The sequence below is a fragment of the Erithacus rubecula genome (genome assembly GCF_903797595.1).
Source record: "Erithacus rubecula genome assembly, chromosome: 1".
Classification (NCBI taxonomy): Eukaryota; Metazoa; Chordata; class Aves; order Passeriformes; family Muscicapidae; genus Erithacus; species Erithacus rubecula.
This window is the reverse complement of record NC_136658.1, coordinates 13,545,985-13,573,437: the sequence shown is the minus strand read 5'-3', so window position 1 is coordinate 13,573,437 and position 27,453 is coordinate 13,545,985. Positions and strand designations below refer to the sequence as shown.

Sequence of the window (27,453 nt, the reverse complement as noted above, 5' to 3'; positions counted from 1 at the left end):
ATATTTAGCTGTCTTATATCTGTTCTGTCTAGTTCCTCACTTTTCTGTCTTGTAAGATATTTAATGTTTCTCCTTTCCATCACCTCCCATAATATTGTGTGGAAGAAAACCAGGCAGAAGTTACAGGACTAAGAAGTCAGAGAACCATAGAACAGATGAGGTTGAAAAGGATCTCTGGGGAGCACCTAATTCAACCCCACCTTGAGTAAAAGAAAATGGGGACAAGACCAAGATAACACAGAATTAGTGGAGAGAGTATGCACAAGACCCCTCAGGAAAGGGAAGACAACCTCAATAGCTGCACAGCTTCTGTATATATGGTTTGCATGTATTATGTATATATTAAAAATTATCACAATGCTCACACTGTACCTTTAAACTCCTCTGCTTTTACATTTTTGATATCTGTTTCAATGGAGATTCCAGACACATCAGGATCTGCAAGGGGACAGCAAAAATAGACAATTCAGCAATATACATTTGTGATTTCATATGTACTTTGGCAGCTACAAGCAATATTTTTGAGACCTCCTCACACTGTACGTCAGACATTGCCTATGAGAAAGAGTACAAACTAAGAGCTGGCCTTGAACAGTTTATCTTTTTTCTCCAGGCTCTGGCATCTGTAAAAAATAAGTAATAATTCTTTTTTACAAGAGCATAATGATATTTACATGTAGGAAGTCCCATATAAACCGTAGCTGTTCTATACTGGGGTAATGTCTCAGTCTGTTTATAACTGGGGAGACATCTATTAATCCATAAGTGTATTTTCCACTACATTCCTATTACAAGGCATGCATGTTTGCTGAAGAATACCACTTACAGATTCTACAGGATAAAAAATATGTACAGTAATTGGCAATTATCTCAAATTCTTGTTGAAATGGGAAGGAAGATTTATCTAGTTTTAACTTAAAGAGAGAAAAAAAACCCCCATACATTCTTGGATATCTCATTGTTGCCTTCCACTAAAGGGGGACTGCAGGGGGTTATTTAAAAATAGATGGCTGAAGATGAAATTAAGTGACAGGAAGCAAGTGTTATACATGGGAACCATTTACTGGTAGTGAAAAGGATGTTGCCCTACTAAGGAAGAATAGAAAGGACAGAAAAAGAGCGAGGAGAAGGAAAAAGAACAGGCAGAGAAAGAGAAAGGGAGTGATGGAGCGAAAAAAGGGGCATTACCACCAGCACTTCAGAGTGTGCTGTGATGTCCAGCTGGCAGGAGGTGTGAGCACATACCCTGCCAGGGGAGCCTCTGCAGCTCTCAGAGCAAGGGCACAGCTCCTGCATCCCTGGCAGCCAGACACCAGGGAGTGGGTGCTGAGGCAGCAGGTGCAGAACCTGGACAGGGTCATGGTGGAGATGGTGGGACAGGCTGCATCAGCAGGTGGCTCAGGCAGGAACAAGGCAGGCAGGGGGATGAAGCAAATAGGGGAGGAATGCAGGTAGGCAGGACAGGTGACAGATGGAGCACATGAGGGAGATGAAGTGGTGGGGCAGGACACAGCAAGTGTCCAGCCAGGGAGAGGGAGAGCAAGGGAGAGAGGGCAAGCAAGGGCCTGTGAAGGCAAAAATGGGGGCAAAGTGGGGGCAAAAGAACCATCTAGTCAGGGCAAATGACAAAAGGTTGTGACTGGGAGTTTATATTCCCTGGCTCCTCCCAGGGTCTGCCATGCCCAGTCCAACACTCCACTGCAGTCCATTTCCCTTTCACCAGCTGCTTGGAGAACCTCTCTGGAGGTTCAGTGTCCTTAGAGCTCTCCTACTGACTGCCTGTCATATGAGATGTGAGAGGGCTGCCAGGCAAAGCCTCCTGAGACAAGGCTTTCCATCTTCTCCTAATCACCTCCTGCAAGTAGCACTTGTAGAGCCTCTCCCCTCCTACCCCTGGTGATTTCAAACAATATTGAGACAGAACTCAAAATTAGATCAGTTCCTCACACTCATGTATTGGGAACACTGAAATTCCAGAGAGAACAAGTGAAAGAACCACTAGACATACATCAACCCCCACCCAGCTACCAGGACTTGGTTACAGGTATTACAATTAATCCACATCAGTCTAGCAAGTGCTTAACAGCAGCTGAGCACAATTCTTATTTTTTTCCCTCAAAAGCATCTCAAGTTCCCTTGGTTTAGGACTACTTTTGAAGACAGCATGGACATTTCTAATGTAGTCCATTTCCTCCATCTGCATCAGCCAACTGAACAACTTCTGTGGTGGGTATGAACAAGAATTGAAAACCTGTTTCCATCAGCATTTAGAAACTTACTTTGGTTAAAAACAATCTTCTTTTGACTGATAAAAACTAGGAAAATAGCAAGATTAGACTTTCTTAAGCACAAAGACCTCCTCTGTCCACCCCTAAATAATTAATTTCCCTTTCCCTGCTTAATGGGGGAGGAGTTGCACCTTAGCAGATGAATATTTAGCTTTGACCTGAAGACACAAAAAAATTAACTATCTCTTGATTCTTATGGCTTTCTTTTAACAGTTAATTACTTCTCTTGAATTTAGTGCCTCACTTCTGCCTTGAGTGAGTCCATTTAGGCTTTCAGTGCTCAAATTAGCATGCTGTTTTCTTTGTTTGAAGATACTATCATAGAATATTAGAATGGTTTGTGTTGGAAGGGATCTTTAAAGGTCATCTAATTCAAGCTCCCTGCAAATGAGCAGGAACATCTTCAACACGAATAGGTTGCTCAGAGCCCTATCCAGGCTGGGGCATGTCCAGCCTCACCCACCTGCACCCCCAAGTCCTTCTCCAGGGCTGCTCTGGATCTGCTCATCCCCAGCCTGGACTGATACCAGGAGTTGGCCTGACCCAGGCACACCACCTCGAACCTTGGACTCAGTCTTTGCAAACCTCATGACATTGCCACAGGCCACTATTCAAGCTAGTCCAGGTCCTTCTGGATGACAATGCCATCCTTCAAGTGTGACAATAGCACCACTCAGTGTCATCTGCAAATCTGCTGAGGGTACACTCAATCCCTTTGTCTGTAATAATGAAGACATTAGACACCACTGATCCCATACACCATAGTACCCTATCACAGTTTGCTTCTCAATTAAAGATCATTCCTCATGGTTTAAGTCTGGCACAACAGAGGGAATTCTTCATTCCTTCTGTTCCTATGGCCTTTTTCCTCCTTCATTTTCTGACTTTTCCCAGCATCCTTTAAAAATACAAATTATACAGTTCCATCAGTATCTATAACCACTGCCTCTGAGTCATGGAGCAACACTCAGAGTTGGTATCTGAGACCCTGGCACTGCAGCAAGAGTTCAGTTATTCATTGTGTATATTGTGGTGGGTTGATGGACACTCACATAGCTGCTCTCTCACTCCTGCTGACCAGGGAGAAATACGATTAAAAAGCTCATGGGCCAAGAGAAACACAGGGAATTTAGTTAGCAGTTACAGGAAAAACAGACTAAATTTAGGAAAAAATAATTAATGCTGGTTGAAAACAGAGTAAATGCAGTAGTTGGAACGAGCTCCTCTCTGCTGCTCCTTCCTCTGCACACTCTCCCCTACTCCAGCATGGGCTGCTTTCTACAGATCCCAGTTTCTGCCAGGAGCCTGCTCCAGCATGGATTCTCTGTGGTGCTTTCTAGCTGTCTCCCATCCCCTTCAGAATGCATGTCCAACAATTCTTGTGTCTAAAAACACAGCCTCACACCTGACAATGTAAAGTGAATTTTCATGCATGCAGATTACCAAATGATCCAAATTCTATGTAGCTATCCTGTCTGTAATGTTTCAATTTTATCAATTTCATGTTACCCCAAAAAGAGCTACAATCAGAAGTTCATAATATGAAATAAGTAAAACATGAAGAATTCTAGCAATGACATTTACATACTCCAAGAATACTGAAATAGCAAAAAAATATTTGCACTACAAATAGCACTTAGAAATTTTTTCCACCCCTCCAAGGAAGCTTTCCTACTGAACTTTAAAGAAAGAAATTTTAAAAGTCCTCTATATAAGCCCCCTCACATGCTGTTGAAGCTGCAGGAGGAAACAATTTTTCCAGCTCCTCCCAAAGCAATCATTACTCCTGCAAATCCACACAGCCTAGCTTCTTGTTTTTGTTTAGGCTTGGTCCAGAATAGCTTGAAGTCAGTTAGTAATTTTCTTTTTAACCTATTAGGTCCTATTTAGATTTATGAGAAAAAATTAACCTGTGACTTTTACCCAAACCACGTTTCTAGAACAATCCCCCTCTTCCCCCATATTCTAGATACCTTGAACAATCACATTTATCTATTGAAATAACATCTCCCTTCATGATGGGGAGGAGCATTTTATTCTGAGACTTTGACAGTAGCTAAGGCTTGATAACATTTCAAAAGGAAGCCTTTCTAGGTCTCCAGTGTGTGGATAAAACCATTTATAAATTATTGGCACATCAGCCTCTTCTGTCTAGACACAAACCAGCTCAAGTACACAGAATTCATCCCTATATTACATTCACTGTTTCATGGGCCTGGAAATTTTTCTCCTGCTCATTAATACAGGTGTCATGCAGCTCACTGTCATGATCAAAATGTTCACAGAATATGAAGCCACAAAAGGAAAACACATTTTAAGACTTCTGGGGCAGGATCATGGTATTTACTTTCCACTATGAAGCCATTACAGAATTACTTTGCATGCTTTTTATTGGGAGTTAGAACACATGAAGATTCTATTATACAATACAATTAAGTAGAAAATATGAGAAAGAGGGGGAGAAAGGGAGAAAAAAGTTCAACATACACACAGCCCTCCTCCTCACACATACAAACCACACATATGCATAACCTTTTTCAAGAAGATTTATAGTTCAAACAGTAATGTAAGGTAGTGCAGAGACAGCTGACTATATTAAAACCATTATATATTCTGATAAAGTAGAAAGATAGGAGAGGTCTTTAAAGTTAGAGCATCTCTTCCCTTAGACATCCTTCAAGAAATGCCTTTGCCAAATATTCAGAATCGAAGTCTTCAGCTTTGGATTTTAATTCACCATAAAAAAAGCAATAGTGAAAAGATGACATATTACTATACCAGTAAATTTTTTATTCAGGCTGCTTTTTAAAGACCTAAAAAAAAAAAAAAAAAAAAAAAAAAAAGCTGCTTAACTATGCTTGTTTAGAAATAAACTCAAAAAACCCCCACACTTTCCATTTGATAAACACTCACAGCTGTAAACTGAAACTGCTAGCTGGATGAATCATTAAGGAAAATTTATTAGTCAAATCAAATCAAAAGAAACAGTGTGCCTGGAGGAAATTACACGAGAACAGAACCAAAACAAAGTTATAAGCTCAAGAGAAAAAGCAGCCCTGCATTTGTTTTGCCAAGTTCTAAACAACAGGTGGTCTAAAGCAAAGTTTAACAAAGGGTTTCTGAGGATACTGTAAATTTAGGAAGTCCAACATCTCAAGAATAAAGCCAATTTTCTTTCTGAAGTCCCTGAGAGAGAATAGGAAACCAGACATCTGTTTGGTGTTAGCATCCTTGAGACGTGACCACTTCAGGGAAAAGCCTCAGTGACACAATTAGCTGCTGGTGCAAACTTGTAAGCCATGGAACTACCTACCACAAGGCACTCAGATGATACCCAGAGTTCTGCCACTGTCACATCATTTAAGCACACCTGTCTTGGCTCCCTTTTTGCCATACTTCCTAGCAGAAGTAGCTCACCGACTACACAGTCCATAAAAGGGGAAGGGGAAGGAAAAACTGCCTACCTTTGGACAAGATTAGTTAAGAATTTTCAAAAAACACCCAAACTAGTAACTCCCATTCTTCTTAGTCCAAGATGTGGCTGCTACAGCCCAAAGGCTACCAACCCTGCTTAGAGTGGCATCAGCAGGCTGGAGCATGTGAGCTCTGACAGTGGTTGACAGGCACCCAGGGCTCAGACCCACCCTTATCCCACCTGAGATTGGTGATTTGGGCCCTGTCGTGGATGCTCTTCCAGATGCTTCAAACAATAATGTCATTTTATCTCAATTTGCCTTAGGAGGTTTAACTCACAGGTCAGATTGCAGGCAGGAGGCCCATCCAGGGTGGGCTTCAGTGGTGCAGTGCTGTTCTACACCTTTGCTATAATAGGCAAAAGTCCTTCATAAAGATGTTCAAGCCAAGACCATAACATTTCAGTCCCCAACAAGGTCCCTTCAATCCAAACAGTTCTGTGACCCTGTGATTAAGCTAACAACATAAGCACAGCATTAAGACCTCAAATTTTGAACAAGAGCTGGAGAAGTTACTCCACATCACTGGGGGGAAGAAAAGGCAAAAGAAACTCAATTTCAGTCACTCAATTACCTTAAAAACTTATTGAATCTTCAAGAATAGTAACAGAACAAGATGTACTTCGGGCAGAGATTATCTGATTTTCAAATAAAACCCTTGATATCTTCAGCCACAGAAAACAAATGAAGGAGTGTGAATGGAGGATCTGCAGGGTAAGAACAATGAGCCATCTAAAGCCAGATGTGAGGAGCAAGTTTGTTTTTAATAAACATGGTTACTGCATAAAGGATGAGAACCTAAGGGAGAAGGCACACGCTGGACAGCTGAAGGGGTCTAAACCACAAAAGGAACTTGAAGAGCTTCTCAGCTACACCACCACTTATGCCACAGCTGTCAGCAGTCATGTTTTGGAAACTGCATGACTTAAATACAGCATGTTTTGCTGTAGGGAGCTTTCCTCCCTTTATTTTATAGAAACCCTCACCTAATTCCTGGTAGATTTTTTTATTCATGATGAAATGGACTAGGTTTTTGGAGGAAGGAAGAAGCAGGGGCAGAAGGATGCAAAAAATTAAATCCAGTATTTGCTTTGGCTTCTCTTTTGGAAGAGCAGCTATTACAACACTAAAATTCCATCTTTGCAGCTGAGTGTCTGACACACACAAAACCAAAGAAATTCCCCAGAACCCAAAAGCATTTTCCCTGCTTCTAGCCCAGGCTCAGAATGGATTAAATCACATAATGGTTGGGATTGGAAGTGAGGGGAAAGCTAATGTCTTTATAAACAATTTGATGGGTGAAGGTATGGATGTTGCATCTTTGAAATGAGCCTTAATGTCTGTATGAAATTTGGGCAGCAGCTTTATTGCAGAGCCTTGATACCTTGGCTCCTGAAACAGATAAGGGGCCTGCACAAGCCTGATTTTCTGAACTTTGGGGTAAAAAACAGGTTCAAGGGAGGAATATGTGATAGGAGTTTTGGGAAGGCTGTACCTTCCTAGTACCTCAGCCATTGGGGAAAGGAGAGGAGCAACATGGGGCCAAGAGTTTAGGATAAAGGAGGTTGTGCCCTCTGAAACCTGGAGAGAGAAAACCTCATGGGCCTGTGCCCCAGTGGAATCTCCCTTTATTCAAATAGAGTTTCAGGACTCCTCTGGCTCCTTTTTGGACATTTGGGGAATTTTCCTGACACAAGAGACTGTCAGATCATCTAGTCCAAATCCCCTGCTATCTCAGTCACCTAGAGGAGGTTGCAGAGTCTGGAATATCTCCAGAGAAAAAGACTCCACTGTCTCTTTGGGCAACCTGTTACTAGTGTTATGCCACCTTCAGAGTAACAAGTTTTTCCTTATTCAGATGAATCTTCGTGTTTTCCAGTTTGTGACCTCTTGTCCTGTCTCTAGACACCACTGAAGAGAATCCCATGCTCTTGACACATGCCCTTTAAATATATTTATATATCTGCATGCATTCAAATCCCAGGATGGGTCAGGTTGGAAGGGACCACAGTGGATCACCTGGTCCAACCTCCCTGCTCAAGCAGGGACATCCCAGAGCACATGGCACAGGATTGTGTCCAGGTGGCTCTGGGATATCTCCAGTGAGGGAGACTCCACATCCTCTCTGGGTGATCTGTTCCAGAGCTTGGTCACTGCACAGGAAAGTTTTTCCTCATGTTCAGGTGCATCCATTCCGGCCCCTTGCTTCATGTCCCATTGCTGACACCACTGAGCAGAGCCTGGTCCATGCTCTGACCCCTCCCTGCAGGCACTGACACACATTGATGAGGTTCCCTCTCATTTGTCTCTTCTTGAGGCTGCACAGCCCCAGCTCCCTCAGCCTTTCCTCATTTCAGAGATGCTCATCCCTTCATCATCTCTGTAACCTCCACTGGACCCTCTCCAGGAGCTCCATGTCCCTCCTGTCCTGAGGAGCCCAAAACTGGACACAGCACTCCAGAGGACAGCAGGTGGATGGTGGGTGAATTAGTTTTATGACACAGAATTTAAAGGTTTTGCTGGGAAGTCAGCAGACTCTTCACGTTTTTAAATAAAAGAGCTCAAGAACAAAAGCAATTACATTATTTTAAAAAATGTATCTACAGATACTCAAGTAAGACAAACCCATCAAGCTTTAAGGTCTCCTGCCTGCAGGTCTTCTGCTGCAACAAAGCAAGGTGCCACCCAAAAATGCACTTTAGGGAGGCTCCTCCCCTGACAAGTGCTAGTTTCAGAGGAAAAAGAAACCAAAACCCAAAGCAAACAAACCAAGAACCAAAATCCCCAACCACAATCAACCAAAACTTAAGCTAAAGTGACAGATTTTTAATGGCTGCCCAGTTTGAAATACTTTCCTCTATTGCATGGGGCAGTAGATAATTTTTCCTTTTTTCAGATGATCAGTCCAATTCAAAAACTGAAGGTGTTTGAGTTACTAACATATCTACACTGGACATACTATTTTAAACAGCATGCCTGGAAATAGGGTTAACTCAGGAAAAATTTTCTGCACCTGAAAGTCTATATATATACAAGAACTGGCTGTCCCCCTCCTCTTTCTCTTTCCACATGGATTTCAAAAGCTTTGAACAAACTTTAAATATATTTAAATGCTTCTAGAGACATCACTTTATTATTTTCTCGAAAAAATCAGTGTATTCTCACAAAAGCTATGCATGTTACAAAGCCACTGCACTCTTTGACAACTGGCAAAGCCTTTGTTGAACTGTTTTCCCTCCCTTCTTCCCTGTTAAAAAAAAGCAACCAAGAACCTGGACACAATTGGAAAATGAACAGATCTATGTGTGGATTTACTAATTACATATCCAGAGTTACAGAGCCTTATGCAAAAACTATTATTTTACTTAGATATAGCATAAACTGAAGAACAATTCATTCCATTCATCTTTACAGAAAGGAGGTTTTAGGCAGCTTCAGTAACTGTGTTTATAGTGGAAATCACATGAGAAACAGATTGCAGAACAGCATTTTCATTCAGTGGGAGTTATTTAAACAGGGAAGATAAGCTTTTCCAGAAAGTGACTAAGAGCAGGATTTCTACTTGTCGTAAAAGCTGGTGTTGAATGGTTTGAGTCTCACAGGTACAAGAAGTTCCTGTGGTAAATGCCACAACTACAGATCAGCCCAAGCAAGAGATTTTTATTTATAATGCAAACCTAAGAATGACTTAATCCTCAGCTTTGTGGGTACTGTTTAGTGAAATCTGGAAAGCCAGCACATCTATCACGGTGTCTTTATTCTTAACTTTCAAGTTAAGAAAAAGAAAAAAAATCTTGAATGTAAAAGTAACAAAATACTGAAGTTTTCAGAGCCAATTATCTAAAGTTATCACTAGGAATCCTAAGAATTTAAGGTCACGTTAATAATTTATTTAATTTCAGAGCCCCAAGGACAGGTGGCTCTGGAAACACAAAACTTGAAGTGTTTCTAGAGAAAAAAAAGTGGAAAGGAAAAAAAAAAACCAAAACCAAGTGGCACAGGGCAAGAGAGCAAGAGATTATTTAGGTCAGCCCTTCTGAAAAACTGAACACAAAAGTACAGCAATTTTAGATAAACTCAACAGTGTTCTAAATGCTTTCAGTAGTCCACAACACTGAAAGAGTACTGCATTGGAGGGGGAAATGCTGAGAAAAAAACTGCAATTTAATGTTTTATAATTAATAATCAAAATGTAAAATTTAATTCCCTTCAATGTTTATATCGCCACCTTTTCTACTCACGCAGAAGAGAGGAAGGGTTTGAATGCACAGAATGCACAACTTGCAAAGGTTCAATGCAGCATGGAGTTTATTCCAACAGAGACATCACAGAAAGCATATGCTGTTAGCCAAATAAATATTTATAGCTCGCACTTTCACCAGTCTCAAAACACCAGCACTCCTCTTGTCTCCATGGCAATTCAGAGGGAGCTTCTGCAAATGGGGGATGGGGATTTAAACTGGTTGGGCTCTCAAAAAAGCCTATTTTCCACCACCTCCTGGTCCTGCCCAGCAATGGTTTCCACAGCAACTCATTGGCAGCTCAAAGGCAGCTTGTAAATGCAGTGAGAGCCTATAGCTGCTTCAGCTGCTGCTTATTTTAAGCTGCATCAGGATGCTGAGGACGTGTGTCTAGTGCCATCAAGTTCCAAAAGACTTATGTGAATAGGCAATTGGGGCAGGAGCCCCTTTCCACTGCTGTCCCACCCCCCTCATAGCACAGAGTGCAAAGCTGAACAAACAGATATACCTCAGCATTTCTAGGGGTAACAATCCAGCAGAAACACTTCCCTGTGCAAACACCCAGAGAAACTGCAGAATGTTATTAAATGTGCAAAACAAAGCTTGGTACCCAGTGCAAATCAGCGTGCTCCTCTGAAGTCAACAGCACCAAGACTGATTTACATCAACTGTAAAATCAGCTCTGAAACACAAGAGAGTTGGGAAACCACAAGAAATAAATAATACCCCACCACTCCCCAAATGAACACAACCATTTTGGCCCACAATTTGTGATAAAGATCTCTGAAGCCTCCTACAACCTTTAAGAGACTTTTACTGGAACTGCCAAACAATTTGAAAAGAATAAACACTTTTATGAAATCATCTCATTAATAAACCTATAAATACACCCATTATTTATCTTAAAATCCTGAAAACAGATTTAGTTTACTTTCAAACTGTATATCAACCAGTATTAGTTACAATTCCAGTAAACTGCATATGAAACTGGGGTCCTTGCTTATTCAGAACCAGTGAAGTCAGACAAGTTCCCTTTCTGCTGGAGCATGTTTCCAGATGTTTAGGAGGAACTTGGCAGTATAATTTAAACTTGTTCTAAGTAAATATATTGGTTAAGTGAGGAAGTGTCTCATCCTCTAGTTAGTCCTATTAATTTAAGCTGGAACCAAATTTATTGTGCATCACAGAATCATATAATGATTTGGGTTGAAAAAAACCTTAAAGATCATCCAGTTTCAACCTGCCACCCTCAATTCCTCTCAAACAGATCTTCTCAACACTTTTTTGATTAATCTCAATATTTCTACAAAACACACTGCGGAGGATGAATACATATAACATTGTATTAAGTTCTGGCTTTTAAAGGTATAGGAGTGGCTAACTAACTAGAATTGTGCACAGCAGACATCTCAAATAGCTAATTTGGCAACAGACTAATGTCTCATTTGCAGCAAAGTATAATGATCAAAACCAAGTCAGCATTGCCACCTTGTCCCCCCCAGTGAAGTAGATAAAACATCTGAAATACTTTAATTTTTTTAAAAACCTCATTTCTCTCTGAAGCAAACATTGACCTAGAATATACTTCTATATGCAATGCATGTAACTTGTGAGGTGAGTTTTTAAAAAGAACTTTACACATACTTTTTCTTGTTCAAATTTTGCTGACTTTGGGACACACTACCATGACTTAATTCTATTTAGCAAGCCAAATTTAAAAAAAAAAAAAAAAAAAAAAAAAAGTCCTTCCAACACTGGTAGGATGCTCTTTAAATAATCAGCAAGGGTCTTGTGCAATCCTTTGTGAATTTAGGATTTCTGAGATGTTTCCAGTAACTGGGGGTGGTGGCTTCACTTGTATAAAAGTCACTTGAACCATGAATTTGAGGACTGTATCCTATTGAGCAACAGAGAGCACTGAACTTAGTTTTTAAACTTTTTGTCCTCCAGACTAAAGATGAGGTTCTTTGCTAATATGAGCAGGGAACATGATGACCAATTCTCACAGCTAAAAGGATACGGTGAGCCCTTCCTAACAATCCAAATGCAATGGCCAAATTGCTCATCCCATTTTTGTTCACAAATTCTTTTATATTGCCAAGGTTGCTCAATAATCCCTTTCTGACAGAAGCAACTAACAGTCATGCTTGATGACTAGTAACTTCAATCAGCATTGTAGTTTATAGTATGAATGCATATTTTTAACTTTAATTCTACCTTTAATGGATAATTTAGTTGTTTAATACCAAATTTTATAGAAACATCTTCTGGCACATTTGAACAAGACTGAAGCCATTCTAATTCCATTAAGGCTAACACATGCCAAGAGAAGTTACAGCAAACAGAAGATGTTTTTCACACTCAAAGGAGAGGTTGATTAGAAGAAATCCTCCGGAAGGTTGAGCTAGGAACAATAGGTCACAGTACAAGAAGTGCCAAGTTTTCCTTAAAGGGGACAAAGGAAATTTTAAAAAAAACCAACTACAAAACACTATAGTCTTCATCACAGTAAAAGCTACACAAGCAAAGCAACATACAGGTATTCAGATTAGAACACATTAGAACAGCACTGGAAAGTTACACAGGAAAGAGGGATACACAAACTCTATGCCTTATTTATTTTTAAATCAAACATAAATTTTAACTCAGTGATCATCACAGCTTTCCACAGGAAAGACGTTTCAGGAGCCACATCCTCAAAAGTATTTCCCTGATGAAACGCTTTGTAGATTTGAATCAGAAGAAGGGAAAGCTCTGTACCTGAGCCAATATTCACAATTCAGTGGTTTGCTCCACTGTATTGGGATTTGGTGATCTTGTCTGCAGGTACTTACACTAAGCTGCTTCACTGTCACAAGAATTGTCTTAGAGTGATTTATTATGATAGTGTATTCCACAATCCTCTGCTCTGTGCCCCAAAATGGGTATTGTATCTCTAAGACCCTGTAGCCCAAGACCTGGAGAGTGTTGGGGGCCCATGGAGATGAAGAGTTTTGCTTTGCACAAGCATTTTTAAAAGCTCCCTGGGCAGGTTTTTCACGGCTCTGTGCAGGGTGGGTTTTGCTGAGCTGGTTTGGTTTTTGTTTTTATCCGACACAAGCCGCAGTGAACCATGCTGAGCTGGGAAGAAAACACACTGAAAGGCTCCAGCCCAGCTGCTGTACCTGCCATGAGCTGCTGTACTTTGTGGGGACAAGGTTGATGCCAGGTGAGCCACCACGTGCTGCTGGAGCTGCTCTGTGCAAGCTCCTGCCTTCCCAGCAGGGAAGCTGATGCCATCCTGCATTGATCCTGAGAGCAGGAAATCTCTGGCATTTTGGGTCTTTGTTCCAGTGTTTTTTGTCCTAGTTTGACACCTAGGAGTTATTTACTTTTTTTCCTGCCTTGTGGGCATTCTGTTTGTTAATAAACTATTTATTTTCATTTTTTTTCATTTTAATCTATTAGTATTCATTTCCTATTGGTGGAAAGGGATTGTTGGAACTCTTTAGAGAAGGCAACTTATTCCAGGGTGTTCTCCTTTAAATTGTCTCATACTGTGACCAAAATGAAACAAAAAAAAAAAAAGATGTCAGCAGTCCTGCAATTCTGTAAAAACACAATAAAAATATTTTTAAGCCATGTTGTTGTTGTTGTTTTAGAGCAAACAATATGTAATTAAGGGTTCTGCCCCCTGGGTCAGTACTATCTCCAGCACAACTTCCATGTTTAAAAGTCTGATGGTTAAAATGGCTGTGTGCAATGCCTCTACAAAACATATAATATCATCAATTTAGTTGTTTAATACCAAATTTTATAGAAACATCTTCTGGCACATTTGAACAAGAATGAAGCCACTCTAATTCCATTAATGCTAACACATACCAAGAAAAGCTACAGCAAACAGAAGATGTTTTTCACACTCAAAGGAGAAGGTTGATTAGAAGAAATTAACATTACATTTGTAGAATACTTGTTAGAGTCAATAAATACATTTTATTAAGCCATGCCTGCCATATAAGCATATGCTGCTTTAAGCTACTGCTTTGTCATCTACTTTGCCAACTGCTGCCTTATTCCCTTTATAATGAACTGCTCATGGCATATTTATGCTCTAGAAACTCGAGTGACACAATTATTGCTTAAAGTTTCCTTTAACAGAATCATTAAGCCTGGAAAATGCCTCCAATACATCAAGTCCAACCTGTGCTCTATCCCTATCTTGTCTCTCAGACCAGAGCACTGAGTGCCATGTCCAGTCATTCCTTGGACACCTACAGAGATGGTGGACTCCACCACCTCCCTGAGCACCCCATTCCAATGCTTGACATCTCTTCTCAAGAAGAATTTCTTCCCAACATCCAACCTGAATATTCCCTGACACAACTTGAGGCCATGTCCTGTTGTCCTGCCCCTGGTTCCCAGGGAGAAGAGCCTGACCCCACCTGGCTACACCCTTCTCTCAGGGAGTAGAGAGTGAGAAGTTGCCCCCTGAGCCTCCTTTTCTCCAGGCTGTAAATTCCCAGCTCTCTCAGCTGCTTCTCATCAGACTTGTACTCCAGACTCTTCCTGAGCTCTGTTGCCCTTTTCTGGACATGCTCCAGCACTGCCATATCTTTCTTGCAATGTGGCCCCAGAACTGGACACAGGATTTCAGGTGTGGCCTCACCAGTGCCCAGGACAGGGGGACAATCACTGCCTTGGTCCTGATTATATTTAAAAACAAAATAATACTATGACTGAAGAACAGCCCAAGGACTAAACTGGGAAACAGCTTATTCAGGCAGATGCACATCAGCATAAACACTGTGAATCACAAGGAACCTGAACAAAAATAAGGTCTTCAGAGTTCAACTCTAAATTCACAGAAGAATTTTGCTTGAAGAAGAGGATCTAGGTACATCTACAGATTTATTCCCACTGCTGTTGCAGGCTGAATATATTGCAATGAGCCTGGATGGTACAGAGCATCAGCAGAGCTGTGAGTGGCCAAGAAATCAAGAAAGGGAACAAGATGCCTTGTTGAATAATAATTTGCTACCAACATTTCTCTTCCCAAAGAGAAACTCATCACCAACTCAGTCAAAGGTCAACAGTTTTGCTTAAAGAACCTTTGAAAAATAAGCCCTTAAGTTTTTATTGTTTGTGTTTATCAGTGCCAAGTGTTGCTTTAGGGCAGAAATGGAATAGGTTTTTTACAGGACAAAATTAATTACTCTTATATGGGAAAGATTATCTGCTTCAGAGTTTACAGATATGTAATGCAACTCTTCCTAGCCAAATCTACACATATCTTCTACTTAAACAGTCTAATTTTATAACAAAGCCTCTTGTCCCATTTAGCCATAAAACTTCACTTGTAGACTGTGTGCCCACCCAGCACATGCATCCCATCCCAAGCAGAGGCAGCTTAAGAATGAACTGTCTATGCTTCAGTCAGCACAACTGGGAATCTAAAACAGATTTTTTTTACATGCATGGTTTCAACAGGTCTCCATAAAGGTACAGGGAATTCAAATGCTGCATACAGATGCAGGATTGCAGCTTTAACAGCAACACAAAGCAATAGATAATTTTTCCTGTTTTAAAACTGATTAATCCCATTCCAAAACTGAGGGTGTTTAAGTTACTAATGTACACTGAACATACCATTTGAATAGTTAGCACAGGAAATTCGTTCTGCACCTGAAAGTCTGTATATACCACTGGCTGTCCCCCTTCTCTTTCTCTGTTCACAAAGCTTTGAATAAACTTTAAATATGTGCAAATGTTTATAGAAGCATCACTTCATTCTTCTCTCACAAAAATCAGTCCTCCCAACAGCTAATTATGTTAGAAAGCAAATGTCTTTCAGCAACTGGGCAAAGCCTCTGTAGTACTGTTTTCCCTCCCTTCTAACCCATTAGGAAGGTGGCTAAGAATTTAAACACAACTGGAAAGTGAGTAGTAACTGCAGGGATTGCTCCTGTTTTGAGGACTCAGATAGAGATACAACTAGAACATAAATGGAATAGAAACAGTGTGCAGTGTCAGGAAGAAAGCAGACCTGAAAACATTTTTAGTCAGTCTCTACAAATATTGCTGATTCCCTGTTGACAGTTTCCCCAGGTGACTTTTTATCCCCCAAAACATTATTTATTGAAAGAGTCTGAAGGCAAGTGCTGTAAGTACATGAACTTCTGCAAATACCCTGAACCATCATTTCAACAACACTTCATTGAACATAGAGAATAATTCCATTTACTCTTTATGCCTAATACATTTCAGAAAACCTCTGTATCATGTGGTTCAAACAACACTAGCTGATATCCACGAATCTCACAGTATCTCTGTCCTTCCCAAGAGAAATCTCCCAGCTAAGAATAGAGTGGCCAACTGCACCCTTCCCTCTCCTCCTCCTCTCAGCCACATCTTTCATAAGTATCATCATTTTCATTTCTTAGGCAACAAATGGAAGAAAATTCCCTGAGAGAAAGAAGAAAAAAAATAAAAGGAAAAATCCTAACCTCCAACACTTTTTTACTTGTTTTTGCCAGCTACTAGAAGAATTCAGTTATGAGCCAGGGCCTCCAGAGACAAGTACTGTCTATATATTCTAGTGGCAAAACTGCTGTCTCACTCACATAATAAGCATTCAAATGCTGGTCTTCTGCATCTATTTTCCTCCTATTTTTACAAGTATGCCAAGCAGAAATGCTTGTCCAACTCTAACAAATATGCACAAATCCTTAGCATAACACCCCCAAGATTGCCTCCCAATTCATACTGGGCACTTTCTGCAGGCTGAGATACCATCATTTTGGTTTCTATATTATATTAATTTGAGCAAGTGTAATTTCTCAGGAATTTTCCATCATTGTCTCCAAATAATATATTAGAAGTTTGTGAACAAAAAATATAGCCTGTTTTGTTAAAATTATCTAGTATCAAAACAACCCTATAATACATATTTTTTTCCATCCAGACAATAATATGTTTTGTTCCCCTTTGCATCTGATCCAGTGGTTTGGATGGGGTCAAAAGCATTTTCAATCCTTAAGATGTTAATCCACCTAAGAGCTATGAAATATATCTATTGAAACTTTATACTCATAGGGTCTGTTCTTTCCAGCTCAAATCTGACCATTTCATACCTCTTTAAACAATCAGAATCAAATTGTAGCTATTTCAATTCAAGTTTTATTTTCCCTGCTCTTACTAAAAACTCCTAACTTTTAAAAAGCAATCATTCAAAAGGGTTCATTTTCAGATTTTTTCCCATGTTTTCATCTGCAAATGAGCTTTGGGAGAAATTGGATGACTGCTTTAATTTTTATTCACCAGAAAGTTTTACAGACTTACCAGTGGTTCAATAACTATGACTGTTACATGACTTGCTCTTGTTCAGAAATTGCCATTTCCCCTTTCTTTCTCCAAAAGCTCCTTCACCTCCCACTGTGTTAGAAGCCAACAAGTGAACAGGACCAGATGTTCAGCTGCCAAGCTTGCTCTCTGCCTGACTTAAGAAATTTTATGTAAGAACTTGAGTGCTTGATGTTATATTGTGAGCACAAAGGTGACATAACTAATTGGAGTCCTCCAGGGAAAAAGTGACTTTGGAAATACAGGTGAGCACAAGCACTGGCAATCATCCAAATGCTTCTCCAGCCTCATCTGCTGTCTCATTCTTTGAAATACATATTCCATTCTCTAAAAGCACCCCAGCATTTAGATGAAGGAAACAAATAATTTGTCTTGATTACAAGACACCATAATGTTTGCTTTAAGCTTCCTGAAGTGGAATTACAGCACAATCACAGTGCTTTGAGGAAAACGTGATGGGCTTTTCTGCAGAAATGTTTTGTTAAAACTGATGGCTCTTTCATAAGTACTGGGGATGGGAGAAGACATGCCAGAAAGTAAAACTGTAATAAAGTTAGCTTAACAAAGTGGAGTAGGAGTGGTGGGAGATGTGCTGAGCTAACCAGAATAGAATGAAAGACTTGAAACAGCTTCCACATAACATTTCCCTCAGTTTCCATTGAAGTGCTCACTCCATGGTACTGAACTAGAACTGAACTAGCCACTTAACTAGACACTAAGAACTTATAAACCATCTCTTTTCCCACATATGTGCAATACTACCTCAAAGTTATAATGGTGGAGAAAAAAAACCCCAGCAAAACAAAAAAAAAAACAAAAAAAAAACCAGCAATAAGACAGCTCACTGTAGACATCCACAAGGACACTATTTTATGCAAATTTTGTTGTGCTTGGTATCATTATATAACTTCAAGTGAACTTTAAGGGAGTCTAGCCATTCCATATGGCTCTGGCAAACAGTCTGCAAGGACAAATACAAATGTCTACCTTGTGCTTCAATTCCTTTAATATACAAGATATTTATATTGCAGTGTGGACATTTCTGGCTGTGTGCACATTTCTGAGTAACCTTACTTTACATCAGCATTTGCACTGGAGTCACCTCTTGCATTTCTATGAGGAAGTATGACACTAAGCCTTATTTTAAGAAAAGTGTTCCTAAAAGGGTTCAGCATGTGCAGGGAGCAAGTGTCTTCAGAAGTGCTCCAACACAAAGATTATATTTTGAGTGTTGATGGATTCTGAGTAAATCATACCAGATGGAAACTTTTGCATCTCAGCTGCAGAACTGTATTACTAGCTGTTCCTGGCTCTCTAAAAGCACCACCAACCCAGATTACTCCCCCTTGAACAAAGGAAGCTTGCCTACTGCTACTGCAGAAAGTTCACATGCATGTCACTATCCTCAGTGAAGAAATACAACTACTATTTACTCATGTGAATTTATGAGGAAACTGAATTTTCTTAGTATCAGATGTACAAGAAGATTAGATTATCCCATATTTCACAAGAGAACTTCCCCTAGTGACCACCAGCACTTGAGAAGAAACTAAAGCATCTGGGGCACCCTTGGAGGAAGGGTAAGTGCCTGCTCTAATGTTTTTAACTCACTTCTTTAAAAACAGATCACACATCCCAAATAACATTTGGAGTTAGACAGTGAACACAGACAAGTTTGGTCATGAAAGATTAAACCACATGTTCTGTTAAATCAATCAATTGAAAAGATGTCAAAATTCAACTACTTCTGTATTCTCACCAAATAATTTGCACTGGCATCAGCCAGTTTCTGAAGCAGAACCTGGCAGCTAGCAAAACAGGCTGCAGCAGGAATTACAGGTGTAATACAGGAAACAATCACATAAATATCTTTGGGTAATTCAGTTAAATAGCCAATGGAAGACCTCATCCAGGCTCAATTAGATCTGCTAATCACAGTGGTAGTTTTAACTCTCATTACTAATGCCAGATGCCCTATGATATTTACAATTACCAGAAACATGTATCCTACAACATGAACAAAGAAATGTTGCAACTTTAAAACTGAGAAAACAGGATCTCTCAGAGACCAAGCAACAACAAAAGCACGCACTCCTCTTGCATGCATCCACCTTAAAAAAGAAACAAGGAATTGAAACTGTCTTGATGTAACATTTCCAGGCATGTTTCTTGTTTCCTGAATACAATGAGGGAAGACAGCCACCCTCATTTTCTCTTTTATACATCTAGTAGTAATCTGTGGGGCCAGCAGCCTAGAAGAATGACACCATGGGGCCAGCCAAGGAAGAGATCTCTGCCTCCTCTCTGCTAGAGAGAGACAGAACAGCAACACTTCTGGCTGAGCCCCCTCAGGAATACAGAGCCCCTTCTAAGCAGCATGCTCACCTTTAAGGAAAACAGCATGACTTGCTAAATGCAGCAAAAGACATGATTTCTGAGAGACACAGTAACTCACAGCAAGTTTCTTCTGAGCCCTGAGGATCTAAGCAAGAGGGTAAAATTGCAAAGGTTATTAAATTAGCCAGAGAAAAGCATGCATCCCTTCTAAAGACAGAAACAGTCCTTCCCACCATGTCAATTTGTATTAGTTTTTAGAAGTATCAGGGAATCTTGTGCAGTTTCACCACAGTCATAAATGAAAAATGTTAGGCTGAAGACTAGAAACAAACATTGCTTTTTTGTACTTAGTTTTCATTTGTTTGTTTACATTAGCAGATTATTCTCCTCCTACAGCTTATGTTAGTGTGTCTAAGAGTCTGTACATGTTTCTAAACCCTGAGCAGCCTTTAGCAAGGATATCCTGCTTCTCACCTTAACCAGCAAGGGAATGAACATTCAATTGATGCCTCTTCCCCCACTCCTGCTCCAAAACCAGGCTGTCTGCTTTATAGCATCATGCTGAACAGATATTATAACAGAAGTATGCAGTTTTACAAATTTAAGAAATCCCATCTCACCTGAATATGGCCTAATTTAGAAATCAGTTCCTACCAAGCTAATCCAACAAACAAAGAAAGATCCACAAAAGGGTTCAACAAAAGACTGAGGGTTGACAATAGGTCTCGATTTTAAGTACATCAGTTGTGTATCACATATGGCCAAGAAAGCATAGTTTAAACACTTCCACTGTCTATTATTGCAGCAATGCAGTCAGCTTTATGTTCTCTTGTCAGGGTTGGGGGAGAAAGAAATAAAAAGCTTCTTTGGTCTAGAATATCTGTATCTGGGTTAAAGATTCCTGAGGAATAAGTAGTGGGGTTTTCTTAAGCAAAAATAAGCAAATAAACAAAATATCTCCTTATTTACTGCTCAAACTACCCCAGTGAGCTTCATCAAGTATTTAGGTAAGACTACTATTGATTGCCTCTGCATTGTCCTCACACACACACATTGTACTGTATGTGCTTCCAGCATCACCAGTCTAATTTCAATGTGCACTAATAATGAGAAAAATCACACCTAGATGCTTCACAGAAAGGCCATTTGGTCAGTACATACTACCTCCTCCCATGAAGCCATGGTAGTTAATAACAATAATTTCTGTCTTGCCAACAGAGTTCACAAGTCTTATGCTGTGGCACCTTTTACAACTTTCAGATGTCAGTTCCAGAAGCTTGTGCTGAGAGAGAACATGATTAAAGACCCCCAGCTCCCTTGCTTTCCCCTACATTAAAGGTGGAAGGGAAGATTAGCTCACAGAAACTATCATTTCTGCAGGTCATGAATATTTCTTAGCAAACTCTCAATGAAAACAATCCTAACCTCGTCTACCTTGGCTATGCTGATGCCCTGTGACCAACTTACACGCTTTTAATTTCTGCAGCTCAACTACCAGGAAAGTTTTCTACACCTGTTCCAGAATATAACCAAGAATTGCAGAATCATTTAGGCTGGAGAAGATCATTGAGTCCAGCCTTTAACCAATCACCACCTTCACAACTAGACCAGGGCACTGAGTGCCACGTTCAGTTGTTTCTTGAACCCTTCCAGGGATGGTGACCCTGAGAGCCTACTCGAATGCTTTACAACCTTTTCCATGTTCTTCCTGATGTCCTTCCCTGACTCAGCCTGAGGCTGTGTCCTCCTGCCAAGTTGCTGGGTGCCTGGGAGAAGAGGCCAACCCCTATGCTGCTTGTGAGGAATCAACCACTATTGTCTCTTCCTCACTAATTTCTGCCCATTCCCCACCATCTCCACAGCACGTGGGTCCCATATAAGAGATTGCTCAGCCCATATGCCTGACTTGGTCACCAGAATTACTCAGCTTTACTGTTCATGTGAACACACTCCAGCCACAGGAGAAGCAGCAGACTTCTGATTGCCTGGATTTCTGCCTGGATTTCCTCTGGCTCTCACAAACAATAGGCATTTGCACACCCAAGCACCTACAGTCACTTTCTTCATGAAAAGACTTCTTATCAGCACCTTGCTTGTAGCTTTCCACCTAGTGTTTCTTTGGAATTGGGACAGGAAGGGAAAAAAAAAGCCCACCAAGAAGAAACCTCCAAGTCTGACAACAATATAGGCACCAGATTTGCTGCACTGTATTGCACCCTCTATCATTTCCTTTGCAGTCAAAAGCAGCACTGCCAGCAGACAACCAGAAGGCTGGGCAGCCTGAACACAAAAAAAAAAAAAAAAAACCCCACACCAGTTTCACCTGCTCAGATATATCAAGCAATTAAGAAGAAATTAAGTTAAAAAACAAAAAAAAAAGTTTATTATTAGTTACTATGTGAAAGATAATTTCTGCACTAGCTATTCATTTAATAGCTCAACATTTCCATAAGGTCTTGTAGGAGAAAAAAGAGAGGAAAAGAAAAATTTCCAAGCCAAAGACCCATCAGACAGGCATAACTTCAAGTCTCTCCACTGCAGAACTCTGGAAAAAGAAGAAAGTTTACACACACAGAGCTTTTTGTTAGGTAATGTTCTGTTAAGAGGAATGAAAGGTAAACCTCAAAATATACCCAGCATCAACACTATGGATGTTCCACATCTACAATGGTTTAGAACCCATACGGGGCTGGTTCCAGGTGGTCATTTCATTGCAAGACTGTGCTACATACGTATTTTCAAAACACTACTTTCATGTACAGCCCTTTCCCCAAAACATCAGTAGGACACAAGAAGAATAGAACAGGAGCACTGTAAGATGTGATCTGACGGTGACAGCCTTATCACAACTGGCACTTACACTGTTAATTCAGTGGTTCTCTGCAGGTATGTGGCCCCATGATCTGCTTTTCCCTATCATTTATTAATCATTTCTGGCTGGGAATTCTCTGTCCAACTTATTCTAACCTCACCCTTTTGTTTTTAAGGAAATATTGGAAACTCAAGTCTGCTCAGAAGATGCAACATCCAGTCCTGGCAACAGAAAACGTTCTCCCACCCCTCATTCATTCACCTTATAAAGGCAACCAGAAAAACAAACTGTGCAGCCGCATCCTAGAGAGAAAAACCAACTGTGCAGCTCGCATCCTAGAGAGAAAAAGAAACTGTGCAGTCCTCATCCTAAAGAGAAAAAACAACTGTGCAGCCGCATCCTAAAGAGAGAAACCAACGGAGCAGTCCTCATCCTAAAGAGAGAAACAAACTGTGCAGCCGCATCCGAAAGAGAAAAACCAACTGTGCAGCCCTCATCCTAAAGAGAGAAACAAACTGTGCAGCCGCATCCTAAAGTTTGCAGGGCGGCAGGGAGCCGCTGACTCGCACCCAAGCAGGCGGGCCTTGAGCAGGTCACATCTGCAGGGAAACGAGACACATGGAAAGATCCAGCGCACAATCCCCCGGCTTGGCGGGGGACGCGCTCCTTCGCTCCGGGAACCGCGATGGGCTCCTCTCGCAGCGGGATGAGCGAGGGGAAGCGGCACCTCCAGGAGCACACGCTCGGGGATTTCGGGGGGACCGTCGCCCCGCAGCCCTAGCGGCTCGGGGAGCTGCCCAGGATGGCGGGACGGGGTCGGCAGGCACTTACAGCTCAGGAGCCCCAGGCCGAGGAGCAGCAGCAGGCGCAGGCTGCGGCTCGCCATCTTCGCGGGCGGTGCCCGGCGGGCCGGGGGCTCAGCGCCCGCCGAGCTGCCGCGGTCGCGGACGTGCTCCGTCTCCTCGGAGCCCGGAGCCGCCCCAAACTTTTAACGTGTCCGAGGAGGCGGCTCCCGCCCGCTCCCAGCGCAGGGGATGTGCCCTGGCCGCCCGCCCGCCGCGGAGCGGGCAGAGATTCCCGAGCATCCCTCTCCCCCGCCGCCCCCGCAGTGCCCCCCGCATCCCGGCGGCTGTTTTGTGTTGGATCCAGCGGCTCTCCTCTCCGCTTTGTTCATCTATTTGTTTGTTTTTAAGCTGGGACATCTTCGTAAGCTCCAAGGACATTTGTTGCAACAGAATAAACTTTTCGTTAGGAAAGGGTTTAATTTCTCAAAGGACAGCGTTGTCCCTGTTGGCGCGTTTCCCCGGGGTGGAAGTGGGGATAATGGGGTGAAATCACGGAACAAACATTTGGATATTCCAGCTAACAAAAAAGTCATGTGAGGGTGAGGCGCTGTTTTAAGGCGAAAGAAGTCACAGTGACTCCTTGTGTCTGTCTGTACAGCTGGACTGGACAGAATCCCACCTACAGCAGGAGATGAGTCTCACTGTGACCTTCAAAACCTTCTTGTTATTATTTTATACCAGACTGGGAGAGTTTTCGGTTAAATACACAGGTGGTGTAATGGTCCTTTAAATTTATGAATCGAGGAAAATTATTCATTGTAACAGTTAATATTGTATCTGAGCAGTCTCCAATGACATCTTAAAAATGCATTACCATTGATGTAAAGCAGTTCTATAACAAGAAAAGCATCACAAGTATTTTTTCTTTTTTTTTCTTTTTTTTTCTTTTTTTTTTTTTTTGTAATCAGAGCAGCACTGTCGGCTATATTTTGTTAGAGGGCAACAAAATGAGTGAAGATCATTTATAAATAAAATCTCTAACAGCTATTTTAATGGAGAGCAAGGAAGCAGGATGCCATGAGGCTCTTCATGGCAAAATCGTCTTAGTTTATTTTTCACGTGGAAAAGATGCATACAGAACACAAGTAATATTTCTTTTAAAAATCTGCATACATAAATGCATGTATGTATATTCAGTATGTATTATTGGTATGATGACATATTTAATAAAGTCAAAACTGTCCCATTGAAAACAGAAGAGTTTTTTGTGTGTGCCAGCACATCACAGCTTTAGGCAGGTACAAAGGCTCATTGATTTCAGTAGGAGTGCTTTACTATTTGATCAGAAAATGATGGAAATGTTGTCTTGATATAACATTTAAATATATGGCAAGAGTCTGGTGGAAAATGGTATTCTTAAAAATACTGTTAACTACTTTGTTAGAAGAGCACAAGACTGCTGTCCATATTATTTTATCTTTTGAATGCAGTAGAAATGTTTTCATTAAATAACAGAGTCCAAAAATGGAAGAATTTGTTTGAGATGCTCAGTTTAGCACTTATTCTTGGAGAACTTTCCATAGACACTCCTTTTTAGAATAATAAAAATAGTCTATAATTAACATCTGCACACAAAATACCAGTCAAGAATAGCTATCTTATTTTGTGATAGCTGTTCTAGTCAAGTTCTTTGTATGGAAAAGCCTTGAAAAATTGAATATAACTGCAACATGATTTCAAGATTTGGACGTTTTGTAGCAATCCCAAGAATTAATTAAAGACTGCCCACATTTTATTAGACAATATTTTAGACAAATCTACACTCTTACATTGCAATGGAATTCTTCCTCTTTTAAATGAAACTTTCTATTGCAAATGTGAAGTGCTGATGATAATCTGTTCTAATAATAAGAGTTTACCTCTTTTATTATTGTACATCACTGTTTTACAGTGCAATTTTTAGAGTTATTGGAAATGCCTCTGCTCAACTTAAGGTGCAAACAAGACCATATGCCAAAGTCAATAATATGGGTTTTATTTAATAGTAAATATAAGAGAGAAAAAAAGAAGGAATGAAAGAAATAGAAAAGAGGTGGGGGGACAGAAACAGAGTGACAGAGACAGATCAAAGAAAATATCACCACTGTGTGAATCCCAGTGATGTTCTGTTGATCCTCCCCAGTTGGTCTTCTTGGTGGTAAAGGTCCCCACCCAAAAAGCACAGAATCCAATTAATATACACTCAGGCCAGGCCAGGTGGGAGTGCTCAGGTACCTCCCCCCAGACAGGGAGAGGGTAGGGGCCAGTGTCTTGCAGCAGACTCTGGATCTGTTCATTATTTTGCATCACATGCAGTGCTGTGGTTCAAGGCCTCTGGGGGCACTTTGGGGGTTTTTGATGGATTGTGACCCCCTCAGCTGCCTCTCACAGGAATGTCCCAGCGATGTGCCCTGTGGGTTTGGGGGTTTCACAGCTGGGCTGGTTTGTGTGAGGGAGGATGGGTGTTCACTGTCTGAGCAGAGGTTACACCACACATCCAAAACCTCTTCCTGTCCCTGCAGTTGTGGGGAGTCTGTGTAAATCTGGTTTCTGTGGGCTGTGGTCTCCCACACCCCAAACCGAGCCAGGGATGATTCTCAGCACAGCTGCTGTGTTTGGCTTTCTTGTGGATGCATTCCTTTCCCTCAGCCTTGTTTGTTTCTCCATAGATTTGACATGACTGAACATAATATTGCCTTTATTTTATCTAGGCACTTAACTCACAGTGCAAAGCTCCAGTCAGGAATCTCCAAGGAGGGGTGGGTTCTGTGGTTGTAGCTTCTTTACACAGTTTTTGCTATAATGGGCAAAACACCTTCACAACAATGTTTAAGGCATGAACCACTTCAGTCCCTTACACACTGTCAAAGAGCTCTCCACATCTAACAGAAAAAACTGGTTTGAAAAATAATTTGTAAAAATTCTGTGAAATACCATAAACCCCTGACTCTTCACTTGGAAAACATTTTATCTTTCCTAGCTATAAGACACGAAAAATGAATAAAGAGAAATTAGGTTATATTAAGAAAATCCTTTTGGTGAATTCTCTACTCAAAATATGTTTTATATGGCAGAGGAAACAAAATGTCTCTAAACTGATTCTCCTACCATTTGGCATGCTGATTTCTAGAATATCTTTGATGTAAAGTAACAACAATAACAACAACAACAAAAATCAGTGTAACAAATTACATCTGCTAAATTTGGTTGCAAAGGTGTTGCAATGTAAATACCAAATACCTATCACAGATTAGCAAAATGACTGTGATTCCTCTTCTCAAAAACCTGCACAGAGGAGGGGCAAAAGCAGTGCAGCACATGAAGAGAACTGGCTGTTTAATTAGCACCTTGAAGAGTAAGATGCTAATTTCTATGGATCTCTTCTCTATTATGGTTTACACATGCCAGACTAGAAGGTAGTTGCAGGAGAGATAATGAATGTTCATCCTTGCACTGCCATTAAAAATAACTTTAGAAAAAGTTTAATGAAACACAATGTTTCCCTAGTATGCCACATTCAGGCATATCTCAAGTTTACTTATTGAATTTAAGTAGATTAAAAAATGGAACTCTCATTCCATGTAAGAAAGCACATATTTTTTATCCTGTTGATAAGCAGGTAGTATAGACATGTGATGATCTGGGACTGGCTGTTCTCTTGTTTGCAGAATGAAACACCAGTGAAAGCATAAAGGATTGCAGCTCTGTGCTGCTTTTCCTTTTTCTTCCTGTGCTTTCCTATAGTGTCTCTTGGTTCATCTATAATAGAAGATAACCAGCAAGTTTGATGATAATTGTGCCTGATAATGAAAAGAGTAGCAGTGGGGAAGATGTAGAATATGAAGCCACAAAGGGAGAAAATGAAAGATACAGGGAAAAAAGCATTCCTGTGCATAAGCATGCCTGTTCTTTATGTGGACAGTTGGGAGCTTATTGTTATTGGAACTTATGTGGTGCAGACCTCGATCAAGAAGACACCTTTGAATATTTTCCCATTTCCAACAAAGAAGAGACAGATGTTTTCATATTTCTAAGAAGAGAAATGTTATGTTTGAGGCAGTCAGAGATGCTATTTGAGATTTGGTGACGTAGCCTGTGCATAAGATCTCTGCACACATCTTTTTTCTAAGCACACTA

The 27,453-nt window shown here is 40.7% G+C and overlaps 1 protein-coding gene across 3 annotated transcripts in view; it reads right to left on the bottom strand.

Moving 5' to 3' along the window:
- JAM2 (junctional adhesion molecule 2) overlaps positions 1-23,592 on the bottom strand; it is a 41,186-nt gene extending 17,594 nt beyond the window's left edge. The window contains exons 1-2 of one of the 3 annotated variants that reach the window (XM_079299418.1): positions 23,324-23,592; positions 373-438 (exon numbers count right to left, since the gene is read on the bottom strand). In XM_079299418.1, the coding sequence (XP_079155544.1) occupies positions 373-438; positions 23,324-23,378 (121 nt within the window). In that variant the 5' untranslated portion in view covers positions 23,379-23,592. The remainder of the gene's footprint in view (positions 1-372; positions 439-23,323) is intronic. The other 2 variants (XM_079299419.1, XM_079299420.1) reach the window with 2 other exon arrangements.
- Positions 23,593-27,453: the final 3,861 nt, after the last annotated feature.